The sequence below is a fragment of the Penicillium psychrofluorescens genome (genome assembly GCF_964197705.1).
Source record: "Penicillium psychrofluorescens genome assembly, chromosome: 3".
Lineage (NCBI taxonomy): Eukaryota > Fungi > Ascomycota > Eurotiomycetes > Eurotiales > Aspergillaceae > Penicillium > Penicillium psychrofluorescens.
In genome coordinates this window covers 1,831,800-1,852,435 of record NC_133441.1, presented here as the reverse complement: position 1 = coordinate 1,852,435, position 20,636 = coordinate 1,831,800, and the positions used below count along the sequence as shown (strand labels likewise).

General features: G+C 47.2%; 4 protein-coding genes across 4 annotated transcripts; 2 read left to right on the top strand and 2 right to left on the bottom strand.

Moving 5' to 3' along the window:
- Nucleotides 1–348: 348 nt before the first annotated feature.
- Nucleotides 349–1,977, bottom strand: PFLUO_LOCUS4820 (uncharacterized protein; the record flags this gene model as incomplete). Its single annotated transcript, XM_073782207.1, has 1 exon — nucleotides 349–1,977. One exon carries the CDS (start codon nucleotides 1,975–1,977, stop codon nucleotides 349–351), a length of 1,629 nt encoding a protein of 542 aa, XP_073638886.1.
- Nucleotides 1,978–4,746: 2,769 nt separating this feature from the next.
- PFLUO_LOCUS4819 (uncharacterized protein) lies at nucleotides 4,747–5,979 on the bottom strand (the record flags this gene model as incomplete). The annotated part of the gene is made up of 2 exons (XM_073782206.1): nucleotides 4,747–5,903; nucleotides 5,949–5,979. 2 exons carry the CDS (start codon nucleotides 5,977–5,979, stop codon nucleotides 4,747–4,749), a joined length of 1,188 nt encoding a protein of 395 aa, XP_073638885.1.
- A 1,038-nt stretch (nucleotides 5,980–7,017) lies between these two features.
- PFLUO_LOCUS4818 (uncharacterized protein) lies at nucleotides 7,018–9,174 on the top strand (the record flags this gene model as incomplete). The annotated part of the gene is made up of 4 exons (XM_073782205.1): nucleotides 7,018–7,773; nucleotides 7,827–8,515; nucleotides 8,573–8,737; nucleotides 8,787–9,174. 4 exons carry the CDS (start codon nucleotides 7,018–7,020, stop codon nucleotides 9,172–9,174), a joined length of 1,998 nt encoding a protein of 665 aa, XP_073638884.1.
- A 9,991-nt stretch (nucleotides 9,175–19,165) lies between these two features.
- On the top strand, nucleotides 19,166–20,552 carry PFLUO_LOCUS4817 (Astra associated protein 1 Asa1; the record flags this gene model as incomplete). The annotated part of the gene is made up of 2 exons (XM_073782204.1): nucleotides 19,166–19,419; nucleotides 19,481–20,552. The coding sequence occupies 2 exons, from the start codon at nucleotides 19,166–19,168 to the stop codon at nucleotides 20,550–20,552; spliced, it is 1,326 nt and encodes a 441-aa protein (XP_073638883.1).
- Between the last annotated feature and the right edge of the window lie 84 nt (nucleotides 20,553–20,636).

The window sequence follows — 20,636 nt, the reverse complement described above, 5'->3', positions numbered from 1 at the left end:
GAAGATTCACCGGCCATGGATTGCCCCTCTATTGCTTGGCTGGGCATGAGCAAGATCCGGCTCGCCATTTGAAACATTTTTAGGTGACCATGGGGCCACTTTAGATACTATCATACAATTGACACCGAACTCAATTCCTCCTCATACTTTTGTAGCCAAGCTACAGAGAAGTAGAGTAATGCCCATCTATACCAGTTTGACACAGACAGAAGGAGCAAATGCCAGGAACATTTATAAGCTTAGGGAAACTGAGAGTCTTGAAGACACATATTTTCAAATAAAACACAATGTTTATTACTTTCTCTCAAGTCAATACAGAATAAGATATAATGTGCTTCAAATATCATACTACCCACGTCGCCTTACTTTCACAGGCATGGCTCCAGGATTCGCGTTGATTCTTTCCAAGACTAGCAGTTCGAAATCATTTTCCGCAAACTCAAAATCGTACCGGCTGACAAGGGTCGATAGCACAACATACTGCTCAAGATAGGCAATATTCCTCCCAATGCAAGAATGTCTACCCACCGTAAATGGAATGAAGTATGCTTTGAGATTCTCGCGATCTTGCTCGGTGCCTTCAAGCCATCGCTCCGGCTTGAAGCAGAATGGCTCAGGGAAGAGATCCGGGTCATGATGCAATGTATATGTAGGCACTGAGACCGTAATGCCACCGGTAATCCAGTGTCCTGCAATCTCAGCACCTTTTGGTGGAGTCATTCTCTGGAGGCCAACGCTCGTCGGTGTGAGGTGGCGCAGACCTTCATCGACACAAGCACGCAGGTATTTCACCTGGCTGGCACGTGCGTAGGGAATGACAGCAGCCTGCTTAACTTGCGACTTTTCTCCCGTAGATTCATCGAGTTCAGTGCGCAATTTATCGAGGATCTGAGAATGCTTCATCAGTAGATAAAGATTGTTTGTCATCGAAGAAGCCGTTGTATCGCTGCCAGCGCTAAGGAACACAGCAACTTCCTGCACGAGCTCTCTGAAAGGAAGACCGCGACCTTCACCCTTGCTATCGATCAAAAGATGCTGGAAAAAGTCCCCGTAAGGAAGCTCCGTAGATGATACATCCTTTGGTTTTTGCAGTCTTTGCCGGATTTGTTGGACGCACATGGCCTCAAAATTGTCGCCGCTCTTGCTATTCGGCCACCATTTTGTGAGTTTCTTCGTGATATTGAGAAGCTCTGGCCAGTGGCCAAGGAAAGCGACGTGAACAGTGCTGGATTGGAATGACCGAATCGGATCCACAGTAGAGGACTTGCCATCCAAAGTCTCGACTACCATCCTGTCTTCGCCTTTGTGAAGCAAGTCCGGATCATTTCCTAACGCCATAGCTGAAATCACGTCGAAGGTGAAGAAGTTGAGCCATTGCCGGATATCGACTGTTTCGTTGAACTCTGCAGCTCGATCAAGACGATCCAGAAGGTAGTGAACCTTTTGAGCGACGAGCGGTTCCATGGAGATAACATTACGCTGAGAGAAAGCATTGGATATATAACGGCGCTTTCTCGCGTGGTCGTCCCTGTCGAGAGTACTGACAATGCTCTCGGAGTCTCCTCCTGAAATAGTCTTGTAGAAGGTGCTTTTGATAACCGAAGTCCCGTGGCCATAAATATCTTGAACCGCTCTGGGATCAGCAAAGGAGATATGCTTCGGTTGAATGCGAATAATTGGCCCCAGGTTTTGATGAGCTCGGAGCACTGCCCGGGATCGTTGAAGCCTGCGCGAGTGGTATGCAGACCATAGATTGGTGAGTCCAGCGCATGACGGCGCCGGGAACCTTCTCAGGTGATGTGGATCGCGAAAGAAATAGGCAAGATCATAAAGGATAACGAATAGTATTGAAAGGCCGAAGAGACCGACAATCACATTCCCAATGGATGCAGGATGATTCGCATACCAGGAGAGTGACGCCGAAATATCAAGGTTTCGGCTTTCGATATGCGGCAGGATTCGTCCTCCAAGTACCATCTTCTCCGGATTTGATCAGGTTTGAAAGACTGATGTCGGTAATAGACCGAATATTCATGAGCAGGTAAATTGTCAAGAAATAAATATCCCAAAGCTGCTCATGAGATATTTATGTATCTTTTTCATCGCACCTAGTACGAGAGGGGCAATCACCACTTTCAATTTGACACGAATTTTCATACCACATGATACTTGTAGGTACATTATTAGAGCTAACTCTGTAGTCATCTTTCGAGGCTTGTCGCCCCCGATCTCGCGTAGCATATGTATACGCGAGGGTTAGCCGAGTTGTCTGCCAATCAGAAACCACCCCACCCGATACTGGAGTCCCCATGCGGGGAAATGCATCCGCCCCTCCTCGTCGGTTCAATGCTCGCCTAGACACCCGAAGATCTTCTCTCAGGTTAACAACCCTCGGAGTAATTCCATCAGACCAGGGCTGGCGGCTATTTTTGACGATGTCGGCTGCTATCACGCCTAAAGTGCACAGACGAACAAGAACTGGTGAGCGAGCTAATACTCCAGATTCGCCAATCGATTGGAACTGACCTCCGCCAGGCTGGTAGGAATTCCTAACAGTTCCCAATGCAGCTATTAGTGGAAAGATATTTGCTGACGCTCTTCGATATATTTGCAGCATCACATGTAGAACGAGACATGTCAAATGTGACGTAAGTTTCAACAATGATGCAGCTCTCTCATTATTCATACTCTGCCTGGTGTATTTTCGCACATAGTGACATGAAAATTAGGAATCCAAGCCAGTGTGTCGTCGCTGTCAAGCCGTCTCTCGCCCATGCATCTACCTCGATACCAAGATCCATCAAAATCCGAAACGAGTCGCTTTAGATAACTCTGGTAATTTAATAACGAACAAATGTTCTGCTTTCTAACCCTAGAGCTTACCAATATTAGGATCAATATACCATGGAGGAATGCCATTTAGCAACAGGGCAGACGAGGATGATCACAGAGTGAGCATTTCTAGCCATTGTTTGGTGCTCTCGCGATGTCACGGTTCTAACTATCATCAGGACGAAGAAATTGATATTGAGACCCGGTCGTCTAGAAGCAGCCATCAGACCCCAGTGGGTGATGACGCTCTAGATGATTCTCACTTTGCAGATAGGTTTCTGCGTGTTACACGGCCGACAAGTGATACGCAGACATTTCGGCTTCTGCAGTACTACGTTCAAAAAGTTGGACCTTGGGTAATGATGCTATAATACAGTTATACTGCTGTAGCCTGCTGATATTCTGATAGCTCGATCTTTCTGATGGAGAAAGACATTTTACAACAATGGTCCCACACGAGATCTTTCAATTCCCCATTCTTTTCCATGCCGTTTGTGCATTTTGCGCCACACAATTGAGTCGGCATGATGGCAGGTACACGAAACTGGCCGATATGCATTACAGCAGATGCGTTGCCGATCTTATTCCCATCTTGGAATCCGAGGATCTCGCGGCCGACGGCCGGGTACTTGCCGCAACAGTCATTCTCAGGATGTATGAAATACTACATTGTGGTATGTATACTTCCCTGCCTTGATACTCCAGAAGAAAGGAATCTAATTTACTGTTGATTCAGCTCCAGAGCATGATCCACAGCAACATCTGCTTGGATCATGCTCCCTCACCCAAGTCTCGGGTAATAGCAGCTTTGATAGTCTTCGAATTGCAGCTTTCTGGGTCTATCTTCGACAAGATGTGCAGATGGCTGAGCGCTATCGAAGACAAACCCTAATCAATCTGAACGATTGTCAATTCCATAGATCATATGACATATCTCCGGCTAGCGATACGACCTGGGCAAATCGAATGGTTTGGATATATGCAAATATTGTGAACCTCTGCTTTGGAGTGGTTTCAGAACGAACACAATTGGACTGGGAAATGTTGGACGAGCAGCTCGATATGTGGAAAGACAACTTGCCATCCTCATTTGCTCCACTATATTACAAACCAGCTACAGCACAGTCTAAATTGACATTTCCAACGGAATGGTTTGCGTCTGACTGGCACGGTATGATAACAATCCCTTGGTATCTCTCATTCTACTAACGGATAGATCAATAGTGCTGGGTTTCCAGACATATCATATGGCAAAATTACTTCTCAATTTATACACCCCTCAACAGAAATCTGGTGGCCTCAGCGGGCTGCAAGAGCAAAGATCACGGGATGTAAGTATTACTTTCGGCATCCTAGTTTTCGTTTCAACAGTGCAGCTAAACAGGATCATTTCCTGTAGGCAATTCTCCAGCACCATGCTCGAGCTATTTGTGGCATTAGTGTAGCCAATACCTGTGAAGCAGCTCGTATCCATGCTTGCGAACACCTCCAAATCTGTATGTGACAACGCGTGGAATGCTATTCAATCTATTGATTGAGCTGCTCAGTTCTAACTAAGCAAACTAGGCCGGGAGGTACTCATTCTACCAGAAGAGCATAATTGTATATCAACAGTGCTTCAACAAGTCCAATCAGATACTGAATGGCCGACCTTTACCGGCATGGAAGTTGAAGAGTGATGTCGCGATTTTGACCGAATGAAGAGGGCATATTCCACCTAAGTAATTGACAAATAAATATAAATGTTGGAGGAATGGCCTAGACTTCAGCCTAACAAAAGTCACTCTATGTTATAGTAGGCGCAGGAGAGATATGACGCTTTATGGGAAAAGCTATAGGAGAAACGTGACATTCAGACGCCAATGTTATCAAGGTAAGCTCGAAGGTAAGGCCCAAGTAATCACAAAGACAACTTTACAGGTCAACTGGATAACGGGTAGTTTCAATCTTCTCAGGCAGTGTGAAACCATTCTGCCTGCGGACCTCATCCATCACCTCCATAATCACAATGGATTCCTCCAAGTCCTCAAATCTACTTTCCTTCCGCCCTTCAATGAGTGCGATTGCGGCTTCATCTGCTTCCCAGAACATCCCATGTCCCTCTCCTTCCGCATTTAAGCTGTCCCCAAACCCATTCTTCCACCCACTACCCGCTCCTGGTCCAGGAAATGGCCAGGTCTTGTCTTCCACTCCGTCTTTCAGAATAAGTCTGGTCTGTGTTGGACGAGAGACCGGACCCAACACTTGGAGTTCTCCTTTTTTCCCCTGAATTCGTATGGCAGGGCCAGCGCTACCTTTACCATCCACATCAGCAGACAGGGCCACCGAGGTCATTGCAATTCCATGAGCATCTCCACCGGTGGTTCGTGGGAAAGTGAGAAGCATCGTAGTCGTTTCATCCACGCCAGTCGGCTCGTACTTCCTAATGGATGATAGCACCTTTGGGGGTTTCCTATCACCAGCAGGTTGAGTATGATATAGAGTCTGGAAAACCCAGGTCAACGAATAGATACCAAGATCTAGAAGCGCGCCGCCTGCAAGATCGGGATTGACCAGGCGATGTTTGCCATCAGCAAATTTTTCGTAAGGGTTAAAATCCACACTGTTATCTACCGACACCTTGGTCACATTTCCCAGCTTGCCAGAGGTGATCAGCTCCCTAACATAGATTGATAGGGGAAAGTATCTCGTCCAGACTGCTTCCATTAGGAAAAGGTTCTTCTCTTTAGCTTTTTCCGCGAGCTTTCGTGCCTGTGGCGCATTGACCGTGAATGCCTTCTCAACAAGGACATTCTTTCCGGCCTCCAGACACAACATGGCATTTTGGTAGTGATGAGAATGGGGGGTGGATACGTAGATAATATCCACATTTGGGTCTTTGGCGAGCTCCTCGTATGATCCATATCCCTTTGCATCGGAGGGTGCCCCGACCTCTTCTAGGAATGACTTCGCACGAGAAGCACCACTGGAGCTCGCTGCTGCAGTCACAGTATGGACAACTTTGTCGACGCCCCGAGTCTTCGGGTCGACAAGCAGGTCCTTGGTAAAAGTCACCGCGATACCGCCAGTGGCTGTTCTCTGTTAGAACATATCAATCAAAGACAAGGGCTACGTACCTAGGATCCCCCAGCGGATGGTCTCTGGCATTATGAATAACACTTCAGATAATTGGGATCAAACAAAAGTACAGACAGGAGGCAAAGTGCTTTTTAAGTCAACGGGGAGCGGGGTGACGACGGCTAAATACCCCCCACACTACTAACCACTGACTAATTTCCGCCACCGACAGGAAATGAGCAGCTATGCATAGCGTTGCAGGGATATCCACGTGGAGATATCGGACATTTGCCTATTATCCGGATTAGCCACAACATTGAGCCTAGAAAGTGAAAGCAATAGTGTACTAAATGCTTCTATCGGGTAGGTCGGAAACCATGAACTATCCCCAATCTACATATATACCAACCGACCGTCCGAAGATTCATCCCCACGAGAAGGGATTATAGTCCTTTTCCAGGATGGAACCATTCTGTGGGTTATATCTTGTTCTCCGAAGCCCTTAATCGTTGAACTAGTTACTGGTGCCGCCAAGTGATACCTGGTACTCTATGTTGTTAATGTTTTGAAAGGGGTTGATAAGCAAATACAATGTTGGAAAACGATCTTGGAATCTAGTGATCTGGCCTAGGATTCGAGAAGTCTAATTAATACCCTCATATCTCCCACTATACTGAGAATAGTTTGGTTGAAGTAGAGAGCATCGTCATCTAGGCTTCTGACCAACCGCATTCCTCGACCCACTTTTCCCGCTTTCTTTTCCCGAGTCGATCACAACTTCACTTTTCGAATCTGTCGGACGATACGTTGGGTTCGGTCGCTGAGAGTACAGTGCCAGACTACACTAACGGTGCCCTCGACTCACTCTTCCACCTGCTGCCCGCTCTACGCCCATCCAGCCCGAGCTTAACCGTGCCCCAACCGGATGACTTCCCAGACCACCGAATGACCGAGTCGCACCCTCCTCGTTCACACATCGAACATGGCCATACGCTTGCAGTTGCAGAAAGAAAATATTACAATCGGGAAGCCTGTGCCGGTCTGGAAGTCGGCCGCACCGATCGGCGCTGGCGACTAGACAGACAGACAAAAGAAATTGTGGCACACCCACAACTCCAGTAGAGCGCAATGACTCTCGAGACTCGCACGAAGTCCCAACCGGTTATCCGCGATGGCAAATCTCGAATTTCGACACCGAAGAGCCCAAGCAGCGACTCCCAATTCGTCGCTGCCCGCACGCGCCACAAGAAATCCGCTGAGATTGCTGAGACCAAGGCCCGCCGAGTCCGCACGGGGTGTCTCACCTGTCGCGAGCGGCATCTGAAATGCGACGAGGCGCTGGGGCGGTGTCTGAATTGTCGAAAGTCGGATAGGGTATGTCGACGTGGAGTGCGTCTCAACTTTATCGATATCCAGACTGTGGCCCCACCACACCTCATTGCCCGCCCTCATGGCACCAACGTGACATTCCGTGACGACTCGCGGTTTATTGCATCGGAGTATGTTGGTGGATTTGAAAGGTATCCACCCCCTCAGTCGGAGAACCCTGTCGTCGACAGTATACAGGCGCCCCATGAGGCTTTTGAGATGGATCCGGATACCCTGAATCATCTCTTTCAGTCTGTTGCTCACTCATTCGATCCAACGGGATTTGAAGTCTCGCATGTTGGGGCAGATCTTATTGGTGGCGCAGAGCACTGGCCTTCGACCCACTTGACGTCCGGCGATGAGTTGCTGCCTCACGCTTTATCCAAATTCGCACAGAAGCTGTCTATGAGACAAGTAGATCATGCTCCTTTGGCGGATGCTGAACAAGTATTTTTGCTGCAGGTGTTTGTTGAGAAAGTTGGTATTTGGATGGATTGCATGGATGAGATGAAACATGTATGTTGCCTTCTCCTATTGAATTGTCTCCTGCCATTTCTAATCGAGAAAAGTTCACACACATCCTGCCATATCATGCCGTCGACGAGCCCATGCTCCAGAACGCCCTTTTCGCATGTGGGGCCAAGCATCTTGCCCTAGTCAATGCTTCGTACGGAGAGGAGAAAGGGCGGCATTTTTACGACTCGGCAACTCAAGATATTTTGAACGCCGTTCATGATCCAACCCGTGATTCTGTTCTCTGTGCAACCACGGCTCTGGTTCTCGGCATCTATGAAACTATGTCTCCACGATCAACATGCCCGATGAATCATATCGCGGGATCGCGGGCTCTCATCCGGGAATGCGGCTGGACAGCAAAGACACATGGCCTTGGTGGAGCGTGTTTCTGGACAAGTGTGTGCATGGAGCTCCTCATCTGCTTGCGTCATAACTGGGCCGTATCATGGAACCCTGATACTTGGGATGTCAACATGGACATGGACCACATGCACAATGCAGAGCAGGTTTGGCTCCACCGAATGCTGTATATCTGTTCCAAAATTGCAAACTTCCGATTATCCGTTCGCCAATTGTCAGGAGCAGATGGCCATGCCATCCATACTTCTGGCTTGTTCCAGGAGTGGAATCTCTACAACAGCTGGTGCGATCAGTGGGCCAAGTTTGTGCCGCGGTCTATGATACCCCTAGGTTACTTGCAACCCTGGCAGAATAATTCTAAATCTGCCTTTCCCACCGTCTGGTATGTGATCATTTTCTTGCTTGGCCCGCGAAAAGCTTATAAGTGTTATTCAAACAGGCTCATCAGCGGGCATGCCGTTATTGCACGGTTATTTTACCACACTGCCCGCATATTACTGGCCAAATCACACCCACTGGGATCCGAATTACACGCAGAGATGCGAAACATGCAACAAACCCACGCCTATGATCTCTGTGGGATCGTTTCCCAAGTCAAAGATCGGTACGTTTAACACCCCTATCATTCTAACAGAAACTTATACTTTAATTAGGGGAGCGGTCTATATCTCGGTCCACTGTCTTGCCATCGCAGCAGAATGTCTGGACGCCCGTGAAGCCCAGGATGAAGCCCTCGGCATATTTGACACCGTTACCGACAACGAAATGACCTGGTGCATCGATCCTATCAAGGAAAAGCTCAAACAAACATGGGGTTGGCCAGCTCCGCAGCCCCACACCGTTTCTCCTGAGCAAATACACAATAACTATTCCGACTTGGATCCTCTTTTGTCTACCAAGTCCCATGACCTGGCGGGAGGTGTCGTCAATCCTCTGCTGGTGGCGGCAGATTTTGCATTGGATAATCATCCCTACCAGGGATCATACGTTGCGCCGCATCATGCAATTGATCATTATCATTATGGTGGTTACTTGATGTGATGGTCGGGGGTTTTTCAACGGCGGCTGGCTTTTTTTGGTTTTGAGATACCCTCGACAGTTACATATATATAAGGAGTTACATATAAGGCGTTTGTTAGAAGTCAAGTAAGATTTCCATTTAAGAATCATATCTCTACCTAATAGCTGCAGCCCTAGCGTCCACTTTCAATGTACCTGGTAGCAGCGACCAACACGTACCGACTGATCGGTCCATTTCCGATGTATCTGATAGGCTCTTCCATTTCTGCGTTGACCATGTTGAGACTTAGAGCAGATATTCTCGCTCTTGTTAATCGTTAGTGTTCCCATAATAAATAACAGCCCGCCGATTAGGTCAAATTCTACAACTTCCGCACTGACAGCATCGTAGGCCCAAAAAGCGAATCCGGAAAGACCCTTTCAAAAACTACAGGTTCAAAAAGCCGCGGTTCTATTCTTAATATGCGGGGTAAAGTTATGATCTCTTGTGCATTCTCAAACGGGCTCGGCCTCAGATGCGGAGATGGATCCCAAAGCCACCCACTTCCAAAGCTTATCAGGGCAGCCCCGTCAGCCAACCATTTTCCTGGGATTACTAGGTCAAAAACTGACCCCCGCAACTGGAAATGTCGGCAAGATGAGCTAGCTAAAACGGGGTGGACGTCAGTCCTTCCTGTTAGATCGAGGACCTAGCCTGTTCAGGGGGTAATATCCTTCTCTTGGGCCAATGTGAATGGCAAAGGCATTTAAACTGGCCCCGTGTCCGGGGTGAGATTTACTGTCTTGCGGCTTTATTCCGTTTTGTTAAAGGGGCCTGTTGTCTTTCCCATATACTTTTCTCGCCGAAATCCGCTGTTCATCCAAAAAATTCTCACTATGGAAATCGATACCGTCGTGCCTGTTGAGGTAGAGAAGGGCGAAAAGATGCTGGATGTGGACGATGCCCGATTACTTGCTATGGGGAAGAAGCCCGAATTGCAGCGCGTATACAACACCTGGACGTGTGAGTGTTGTCCGCATCTTATTTTCTCGTGAAGGAAGACAAACTGAGTTGTCCACCCAGTGTGTGCGTATCAGGTCATGATACAGGCTAGCTGGTCGTGTCTCATTGTCCTCTATTCAACCATCTTTGATGTCGGTGGCCCAACCAGTTTGATATGGGGCAGGTAAGTCAGAATCTCTCTTCAAGAAAAGCATTGGCGGGGCTAACCTCTAGCTCCAGCCTGGTCGTCTCTGTAGGTCAAACGCTTCTAATGACGTCTTTGGCCGAGTACTGTAGTATCTGGCCGACTGCTGGTGGACAGCAGTATTACACCCAGGCTCTCTCGACGGGCAGCACGCGGCCGTTTCTTTCATACCTTGTTGGATGGGCTATCATGGTCGGAGAAATATCGACGGGATCAAGCTGCGCGCTGAATAGTGCTCAGATTATCGCGTCCTTTGTTCAAATCGCTCATCCTGACACAGAGTGGAAGGTCAGTCGCCGTCTTGTCCAGGCTATGCTGCGATATATTACTCTCGACGCTGACAGGTGCTGTAGTCTTGGATGACTTGGTTAGTTTATAGTGCAATGCTTGTTCTTCCAGTCCTTACAAATCTTAACCAAAGGTAAGTATACATATACGATCCGACTTTGTGTTGGGTCATTCAAATGCTTACATTTGATTTACCTGAAAACAGATGGCTGCCAGGAGTGAACCTTCTTGGAGCACTCTGGGTTGTCGGCGGCGGAGTCACCTGGGCGATAGTCTTCATCGTGATGGCGCCCAAGCATGACGCCAATTTCATCTTTACCCAATTTATCAACAATACTGGCTACGCAAGCAATGGATGGGTATTCATCATGGCATTTTATAATTCCATGTACGGCATGGTTGGTACAGATGGAATGATGCATCTGGTGAGTGTTACCGATATGGTAGATCAGAGACATTTTCCTAACTGCTCACAAATAGGTTGAAGAGATGAAGAGTCCATCTAAGAATGCTCCAGTATGTCTATCTCACACTTTGATGTTGCACTCCATTCTAGGCTTTGGTTTATGTGGCTCACTGTTTGTAGCGCGCCATGATCTATTCCATGGTATTCTGCGGCATTATGAGCTGGCTAGCAGCCGTCTTAATGATTTGGACCGCCGGCAACGTAAATACTTACATGGACTGTAAGGGGCAGATTCTCCGATATCTCCAGTGAGTACTGACAGATTCTAGCACCACAGCCATACATGAGCTGGTGGATGGGTGTTACGGGATCCCTCTATGGCGGCGGTCTCTTCTGTGCCCTGGTGATGATCGGCATCAATTTCTTTGTTATCGTAGGCACCAATAGTGCCGGGTCTCGAATTGTGTGGAGCATGGCTCGCGATAAAGCTTTTCCTTATTCTGAGTATTTGTCTCAGGTCAACCCTCGACTTGGAATACCTTTGCGAGCAATTGGGGTTGTTGTGGTTGTCGACTTAGTTCTTGGTACGTCTCCCCGTGTACAGAAAGCTCGGAGATGAGTGCGACGATATTGTTTTCAGTTACTCACGAGGAAATTCTACTTAGGCTTGATTGTACTAGGAAGTGACCTTGCCTTCCAATCAATCATTTCTGGTGGCGGTCTGATGTTGCAGGTCAGCTACTTGGTACCTGTGATTGTGGTATGGTCCTCCAATCAGCTCTATATGTTGATTTCTACTAAAATATTTCCCTTAGGTCCTTATCCGAGGCCGAAAGATTCTACCTCCACGCCCCAATTTTGATCTCGGTCCTTGGGGCTACCTAATTAATGTTCTCAGCGTCTGCTGGTCTATATTGATTTGTGCGGTATATCTGTGTCCGCTTTACGTCCCAGTCACTGTCCCCACTATTGAGAATATGAACTGGAGCTGTCTGATTGTGGGCGCTACTATTCTCTTCCCCGGAATTTATTGGATCTTTGGGGCACGTTTCAAGTATATTAAAGAGCATAACTCGGTCATGGAGGACAATGTCGTTGTCGTTGACGGTGTTATCGTTGGAGGAACGGAAGCTATGACAAGGGAAACCGGGCTTCAAGTTCCTCGGGCGAAGGAATGAATCCATCTGTTACTAGTCTTCATATTTGCCTTGGAACAATTTTCTAACCCCAAATTTCACATGGAACATTTGCCTCTGCCCCTCTAATTTACACCAATATTGCAGATAGGAAAGGCCGGTTCCTCGAGCTGCGATTGGGTCCCGCCGTACAGGATGAGCGGCTGGGCCGATACAGGGCGCCTTTCCCTTTTAGGAAAGATTTTAGAGAACTAAACTCTGCTTGGAAAGATCATCGCTAAATTCCAACTAGGAAGCTCCATCCTTATTTGAGATGCTGAGCTTCGGGAGTTCGAAGTTCCGTCTGACATTCAAATGAGCATATCAGTTCTAGAGATGGGGTGCGGAGTAAGTAGTATATCCAGCTTTGCCGTTTTGGGGAAGGATTTGGAGATTTAAGCTGCATTGGTGTTCTGCCGTCACTGGATCGTGGCTCCATGACGCTATTTGCTCGTTATGACCATGACCTTTGAGCTTCGAATAGCAATAATGAATTTTCGATTCCCCTCATCGCCTTGAATTGCCTATTGCGGTACTGTCTTCCGATATTCTTCATGTTTGATTAGTAGGAGAGAGTTGAGGAATGCGAAAAGCAATATATTTATAGCAAGTCTTTGTCGCTCGAGGTAACTGAGTATCCGATGAAAGTTAAAGGCGAATTATATCTTTACTAAAAGACCGCGCTGAATACTACACTCCGATTTTGATCTCTTCTCTCTACGGCTGCGAAAATGACCGTTCCAACGGGAATGCCCAAAATCGTCAGGCTCGACGCCAAAGACCCCAAGACAACCACCGAGCGTGTCGTCGAGGTCATCGAACGAGACGGCGGAGTCATCATCAATTGTCTATGCCCCAAAGAGCACACTGATAGAATTCGGGCGGAGTTGAAACCGGTATTTGATGCCGACATACCAGATCCATCTGGATTCTTTCCAAAAACAACCCGACGCGCTACAGGGTTGATTGGAGTTTCAGACGCATGTGTTGAATATGCCACTAATAAGTTGTGGATCGACGTCTGTAACGCAATTCTCACAAGTACATTTCAAGGTTGGCATGGCGAGTCACTTGAGAGATGGACAACCAAGCCGATTATTTCATCAACCGTTGGCTTCCAAATTCACCCAGGATCGCGAGCTCAAGACCTCCACAGGGATGACAGGTAATGATCTCAAGAATTAGGATCGTGTTCTCACGTGTCATGCTAACCGATTCACATTGTAGCGATTACCATGCCATGGGAGACGAGCATATCATGATGGGCTGTCTTTTAGCGACTACAAAGTCCACATATGAAAACGGCGCCACGCTGCTTATACCTGGCTCTCATAAGTGGGGCCCAGAACGCGTACCCAAGAAGGAAGAAGCAGTACCAGCTGAGCTAGATGTTGGCGATGTGCTGATATTTACTGGTAACATTTATCATGGTGGAGGCGCCAACAAGTCTATGTATGTTTTATTGGCTCTTCCCCCAGAAAAAACATTCCGATAACGAATTTTGGACAGTGATCAAATTCGAGAGGTCATCGGGATGTTCATGGTGAAGGGAATGTACAGACCGGCAGAGAACCAGATGCTTGCCGTGCCACCCGAAAAGGCCAAGAAGTATACACCCCAGGTTCAGAGGTTGCTCGGTTATGGAATCAGTGCTCCTAGTGTTGGGTTTCACAAATATCAGGATCCCATGCGCGTTCTGTTTGGTGTTGAGGATGAAGAGACAGTAGACATGTGATTAGCGATTATGTTGACCATGGACATACCTAGCAAGGCATTGTCTTGTTTGAAGCCATGTATATATGTGTTGTTACTATCAAAACATTGAGATTAGCTTCTTACAAATCGTTTCCAAGTTAAGATGTTACTATTCTCTAGTTACAAGATACAAATAGTCGGAAATACCCATTTTTCAACAACATTCCAATAATCTCCCCCTAAAGTCGGATCCCCAACGCTGCGCGGTTGTGGTCCTCCTCAGTCTAATGAAAATTCAGTCTAATGATAATTTTTCTTCCACCCACCAACTTTTAAAGCTATTTACAATACCCCCCCGCCCCCCTTTCTATCTACATAATAAAGTAGCTGGCCGTCATCTCTATTGACCTAATTAAGCTCTCCCGCTCTTCGCTGATTTTCTTCATCCGTAATTGCTGCTTAGTAGTTGATTTTAGCCCGCTTCTATTTAGCCTCCCTTTCCTACTTCCTTCTTTGTTTCTCTACCTTAATAATATCCCTTAACTATATAAGGGTATTTGAATCCCTAACCTATAGAATACCTCCTTTGCCTACCTAACGCCTAGATTTAGGGACATTAGTAGCTTCCTAGTTAGTAAGGACGCGTAATAGGTCTATACATATCATGTGTGTATTGGTCAAGCCGATTTCGAGAATCACTGTACGCATCCCTAGCTCTCATGATCATACACTTGCGTCAAAAGGACCAGTGTGTCATCTGTCGGTCTGATATGCCCAACACAAATATATATATATGTATATAATAACGCACATAACCAGTCATTTTATCCGTGATATCGCTAATATCACAGTTGGTGGTTAGCTCTCCGATTATGGCCACCGTCGCTTTCGATCGCCAGCGCGATTGATTCCATCCTCTTTTCCGGAAGAGAGAAAGGCAGTCCCTAATTAAACTAGTGGTCTCGTGACTACATAGCTGCAAGTGTGGCTTCGATTGGGTAGCAATATGCGTGAATTGGGCACCAGGAAATCTTTCTCGCGTTTAAGGGGACCCAGATAAATTATGTGGGTCCGCCACACCATAGGTCCTCCGCTCACCGCGTATGCTTCGTGTATATGCGTGAGGGTCCCTTGGGAACATGTTATGCGGCTATGGGAGCAAGCGATGGTTCCTGGGAACACACGACTGTGTCCTGGTAGTACAGTGGCCTTCTCCCTTGAAATTGTAAGTTATTTCTGATTGACAACGCAGAATACTCTAACCTCAATTGGTATATGTTGGTCCCATAGTTCCTCAGGGACAGGGATCAGATAATCGCGTACTTCAACGCTGATACAAGAAGCTGGACCAACCGCTGGACCTAGCCGTCCGCCACAATACTGAAGGGCTCGATGATAATACATCCAGTTCACTATGGAGTCTCAAATATTGGATGGATTTATTGGATTTCTTACATTGTAAGCCGACAAGGAAGGGCTCCAGATAATCATTAAGAGCAGCCCGGTGCAAGAAATTGGGGGCCACGAGATCGACTGACAGCTAAAAAGAAAGGGAGGCAGGGGAGTTTGGCCCGCATAGACTTTACTCAATTATTTTAACAATTTTTTATCCATCCCTCCGGATATTATGCAGAATAAAGCTCAAACCATTAGACAGAAATAGTCCGACACAATGTATGGAGCTCTCTGAAGCCTAACAAATTAGGCACTAGTAAACATGAGCCAATCAGAATGCATTAGACGACTGAGCTCCCTTCGTCCCCCTTGCCCCTTCCCTTCACCCTCCCGCTCATCTCTCCCCTAAATGCACAGAGCGCTTTCTTCCTCTGCCCCTGCTCTTCATGATATCGCTTCTCACATCGTATCCTTGTCATGGATATCCAACGCCGATTCCCTACTGTACACTGGATCTGGGGCGGAGGGATCTCCTTCGTCTATGAGGTCCACCCTGGCATCGTGGTCAAGGTCCCAAAGTCAGGAGATTTTGAAGGAGAACAATTCCGTAAAGAACTTAAGATCTATGAGATCTTCTCACGACATCCGCCATGCCCCTCTGTGGTACAGTGCTTCTTCTACGCAGACAACGGCATCTTCCTAGAGTACATGCGAGGTTAGGCCCCTCTGGGTAGTTAACAGGTATGTCTACTGACTGCGTCACTAGATATGTCCCTCTCTTCTAGGATACAAAACAATCATATTCGGGACGAGCAAACTATGATGGTCACTAAAGTAGAAAGGTTGGAACCTCTATGGCTTCGGAAGGAATGGATGAACGATCTTGCTCAAGCCGTCGCTTTCCTCGAATCGCTCAACCTCGCTCATGGTGATCTACGGCCTGAGAATATCTTGCTTGATCGCAATCGACTGAAACTATCTTATTTTGATTATACGGCGGAAATTGGGACAGATTTCGAAGCTTGCATGGCACCGTATGGAAGAATACTCAACAGCAACGAGATGGACCAAGGACGAGGTGGAACTTCCGGCTTACTAGGTTCTCGAACAGAGCAATTTGCCCTCGGTTCCCTATACTATCTCATAAACTACGGGTTTGAGGTTTATAGAGATCGATGTCTTACCGAGGATCCTAAGGAGCATGGACCTAAAGTCGTGGACTTATTGCAGAACATGGAATTTCCGAAACTAGATGGTGATCCGACGATTGACGATATAATCTACAAGTGTTGGCATAACAAATATGCCGCCGTTGCAGATTTGGTCGCGCAAACAGAGACGCTTGTTACTGAAAGTACCAACGAGGACGGAGCCAACACCAAATCAATCTCCATTACCAAATGGCGGATGATCATCAGCCGCATAATTCGTGGGTTATGGTGTAGCCTCAGGGACTGGTGGATGTCAGTGCGAGAGAGCACCAACGGCGAGACAACGAACACTGAACTAGCCAATGGCAGGAAGCCCAACGACGACATCTGTAACGACATGGATCAAGACCACCCGGAAGAGGAATTCCTTTCTAAGAAAGCATTCTGTCAGGACTTGGAGAAGCGTGGCCTTCTTCATCTGCTCTCTTCGGGAGAGCCGGAGCAACTTGGGTTTACTTTCGAGTGGTATAGACACAGTTCCTGAGGTGCGATTATACTTAAATCATCGCCAAGAAAAACGACTCTAGTCCTTGCCACATGAGTTATAATTACTTTTGGAAGTTCCAGACTGTTCTGGATCTGGTTGCCGGAACTACGTCCCATCTCACATGACTGAACGCTGTATCTTTAGTTTCCCCGCTCGGTGACCAACATCTTCCGCCAAGTTAAACTCACTTAACTCAATGCTACCATAGCTAGACAATTAGCTGCATGACACACTATGGCAGCCCCTGATAGAGGTATGCAATATCAAACGCTAAAGTCTCCAGTCAAATCCCTAAGCTATGAAGTGGCGGCACACTACTAGCTTGTCCTTGATATGGTCTCCCTTACGCGCAAAGTGTGCTGACTTTGCAGGAAAACAGACTGCCAAAAATGCAAGTTGAGACGTATAAAATGCGATAGAAGCCTGCCAACATGTCTCAAGTGTGCGAATCGATCGCTTGAGTGTCCTGGATACTCTCGGACAATCAGGTTCATTCTGGGAACGTCCCGGAAACCCCAGAAGGACCCAAATCCTATTCCTAAGAGATACATTTCTCATAGCACCCGCGGCTCTAGTGGACAGAATTTGACCTCGCTGGACTATCAAGAGAACTTCGCTCCTGACTGTCGTCCACTAATAACGAGATCTGAGCTTCTTCATCATTTCACCAATGTTATAGCTGCGGATCTTGTTTGGATAGATGATCTACAAAACCCATGGCGACAGTACATTTGCCCACTTGCATCACAGTCTCCCGGCGTTCTCAATGCTGTACTTGCTGTTGCAGCTGCCAACTTATATTTCAAACTAGACCTCAACAGCCCGCACAAAACGCTGAGCCTCAACCTCATGAATGAATACCGCCAGAAAACAGTCGAATGCTTGACACCATACTTGGCTTTTGCCAGTTGCAATGATGGCCGTGAGTATACCAGGACAAGCTCGCAGACATTTCAAGAGGCACTTGCAACCACACTACTCCTTTGGCATCTCGAGATGCATTTTCCATCAGACTCATTATGGCGACTACATCTGCGCACGGCACAAGCCCTGATATATCACCACCAGAGAAGCTCAATGCTACTTCTAGGGTCAAATAGATGCGGAGATTTTCTTATATCGGAATTTTACTGCGCTACTGTTTGGCCTCGGCTGACACTGAATGTTGAAATCGACGATATGACGCTAAATATCCCGATGGCCGATGTAACGAATGCTTTCGTTGGTTTTGTTCAGTTGATGCACCAAATCATCTTAAAATACCGAGACCGCGGTGGGAGTGATACTATACCTGTTGGAAATACAATGGATTTTACAGAGTTTGAGTCACAGGCCACAAAGGTCAGGGAAACGGTGCTTGCAGTGGAAGATATAGCCAAGATCAATTTGCATAATGGGGCTTCTAGCGATATAGCCCATGTGGTGGATGCGTGGTATTATGCCGTTCTTCTATTCGGCTATCGGGCTATCGGAAGATTGAACGGATCTAATCCAGCGCTACAAAGAGCTCGCGATTGTCTGTTTGAATCGCTATTATCCTTTTCCAGTCCTCTATCCTTCGCTCAGAATCAACCATGGCCGTTGTTTATCGCTGGAACCGAGTGTGTGGATAATAAAACCATGCAGCTATGGATTGAATCGCGTCTCCTCAGTCTCATCAACTTTGACTGTCCTTTAGACCGTCCGCGAATGCTGGATTTTCTCAAAGAGTGGTGGGCGCAACCAAGTTCAACATTTGACCAGAAATCCTGCTGGATGGCTTTTAGAAAAGCACCGGCGAATTTTGTCACAGAGTTTGTCATTTGGTGACATGTTTGATTTTTGTCAACCTTCATAGGAATTGATTTTTCGTTTCAATGTCCTACCTTATCGAAGTGGTAGACTTTTTGTTTCGATGTGAGACTTGTTTATTGCGTTAAAGCTTGGTCGAGAACCTACCTTGCATCTCTTCCTGGGAAACGTCATTAAAGAGCTCAACTATATTTAATTAACATTCTAAAACTTCCTTTTGCTGTTAAACAGACAAACTTTCTTTTTCAATCAAGAATCAACCATGTTCAACACCGACCAGATCAAAGCGATGGCGGTGTGAAGCGGCAGTTTTTCCCTGCCCATCGACTAATCAGCTTTCACCTCCAGCAAACAACACAATACATGTCTACAGAGAGATGGATGAAAGACCTACACTGGGGCTTCAGTCTCCAGCCACACCAATCTACATCCTACGCGGACACACAGCCCCAATCCACGCTCTAAACATCTTCAACCGCAATCTCCGCCTGGTCTCTGGAGACGCCGATGGCTGGATCGTGATTTGGGACCTCGTCACCAAACGACCTGTGACGGTATGGAAGGCTCATTCCGGAGCTGTGCTCGAGGTCAAGGGATTCACTTTTGGTGCAAATGTCACAGAGATCTATACGTGAGGATACATCTTTGGCTCCCAAGTTTTCTATATCACTTACTGATTGTATGCCTACCAGGCATGGCCGAGACCACAAGCTATGTGTGTGGAAGGTCCGCGCAGAGGATGAGTCGTTCCTTGACAAGACTCTCCCGGTTGACAGAGCTGGTTCCGCAGAGTCAGAGGAGACTCAGCGCCAGCCGTGGCTGCTGCATTCTCTGCCTGTGAACGCGCTGAATTTCTGTGCTTTTGACATGACATTCTTGCATACAGACAGCAGCCCAGAGGAGAAGTCTGACAGTGATAATAAATGCGCCGCTCTCTTCGCAGTCCCTAACGCTCTTGACTCCGGTGGAGTCGATATCTTTCACCTTCCTTCCGAGCGCCGTCTCAGCACCATCCGTTCAGACCCTTCAACAAAGACAGGGATGGTGATGGCTGTGAATCTTTCTATTTCTCCATCTGGAGACATTTACCTTGCATCTGCCTACGAAGACGGACATGTCATGGCATTTCTTCATCGCGGACCACTCAAGTCCACCATTAATCTAGAAGGCAACGCAAGCAGCAACGCCTGGAAATGGGAGAAGATATACGCTAGTCATCCGCACACACAACCTGTCCTCTCTATCGACAGATCTCCCGCTCAAAACTATTTCCTGTCTTCTTCAGCTGATGCATTGATCGTTAAACATCCGCTCCTCAGTTCCGAGTCGAGTGGGTATATACCCACACCCAGATATGTGGAAGATTCGCCGCTGAAAATCGTCAACACGAAGCATTCTGGGCAGCAGGGTCTGCGCATTCGGTCTGATGGGAAGATTTTCGCGACGGCTGGGTGGGATAGTAGGGTTCGAGTTTACTCTGGGAAAACGTTAAAGGAACTCGCTGTGCTGAAGTGGCATAAGGATGGATGTTATGCGGTGGCGTTTGGGAACGCTGATAAGATCACGCAGCCTTCGGCACATGGAGCGCCTGGAAAAAATACAGAAGATGCCGGCACCGGTTCAGAATATGCAGAAATGGCTGGCGAGAGTTCGGAGCGCTCACTTGCAACGGTGCAGAACCAACGGAATATGAAAGTTCAGCAGACACACTGGCTAGCGGCTGGATCTAAGGATGGAAAGATTTCATTGTGGGATATCTACTGAAGATGCGAATGCTAATGCTCTTGCGTTGCCGTGATTCATCGCCAAGGAAATGAAATGAAATGGTCAGAGATGCAGAAATGTCCA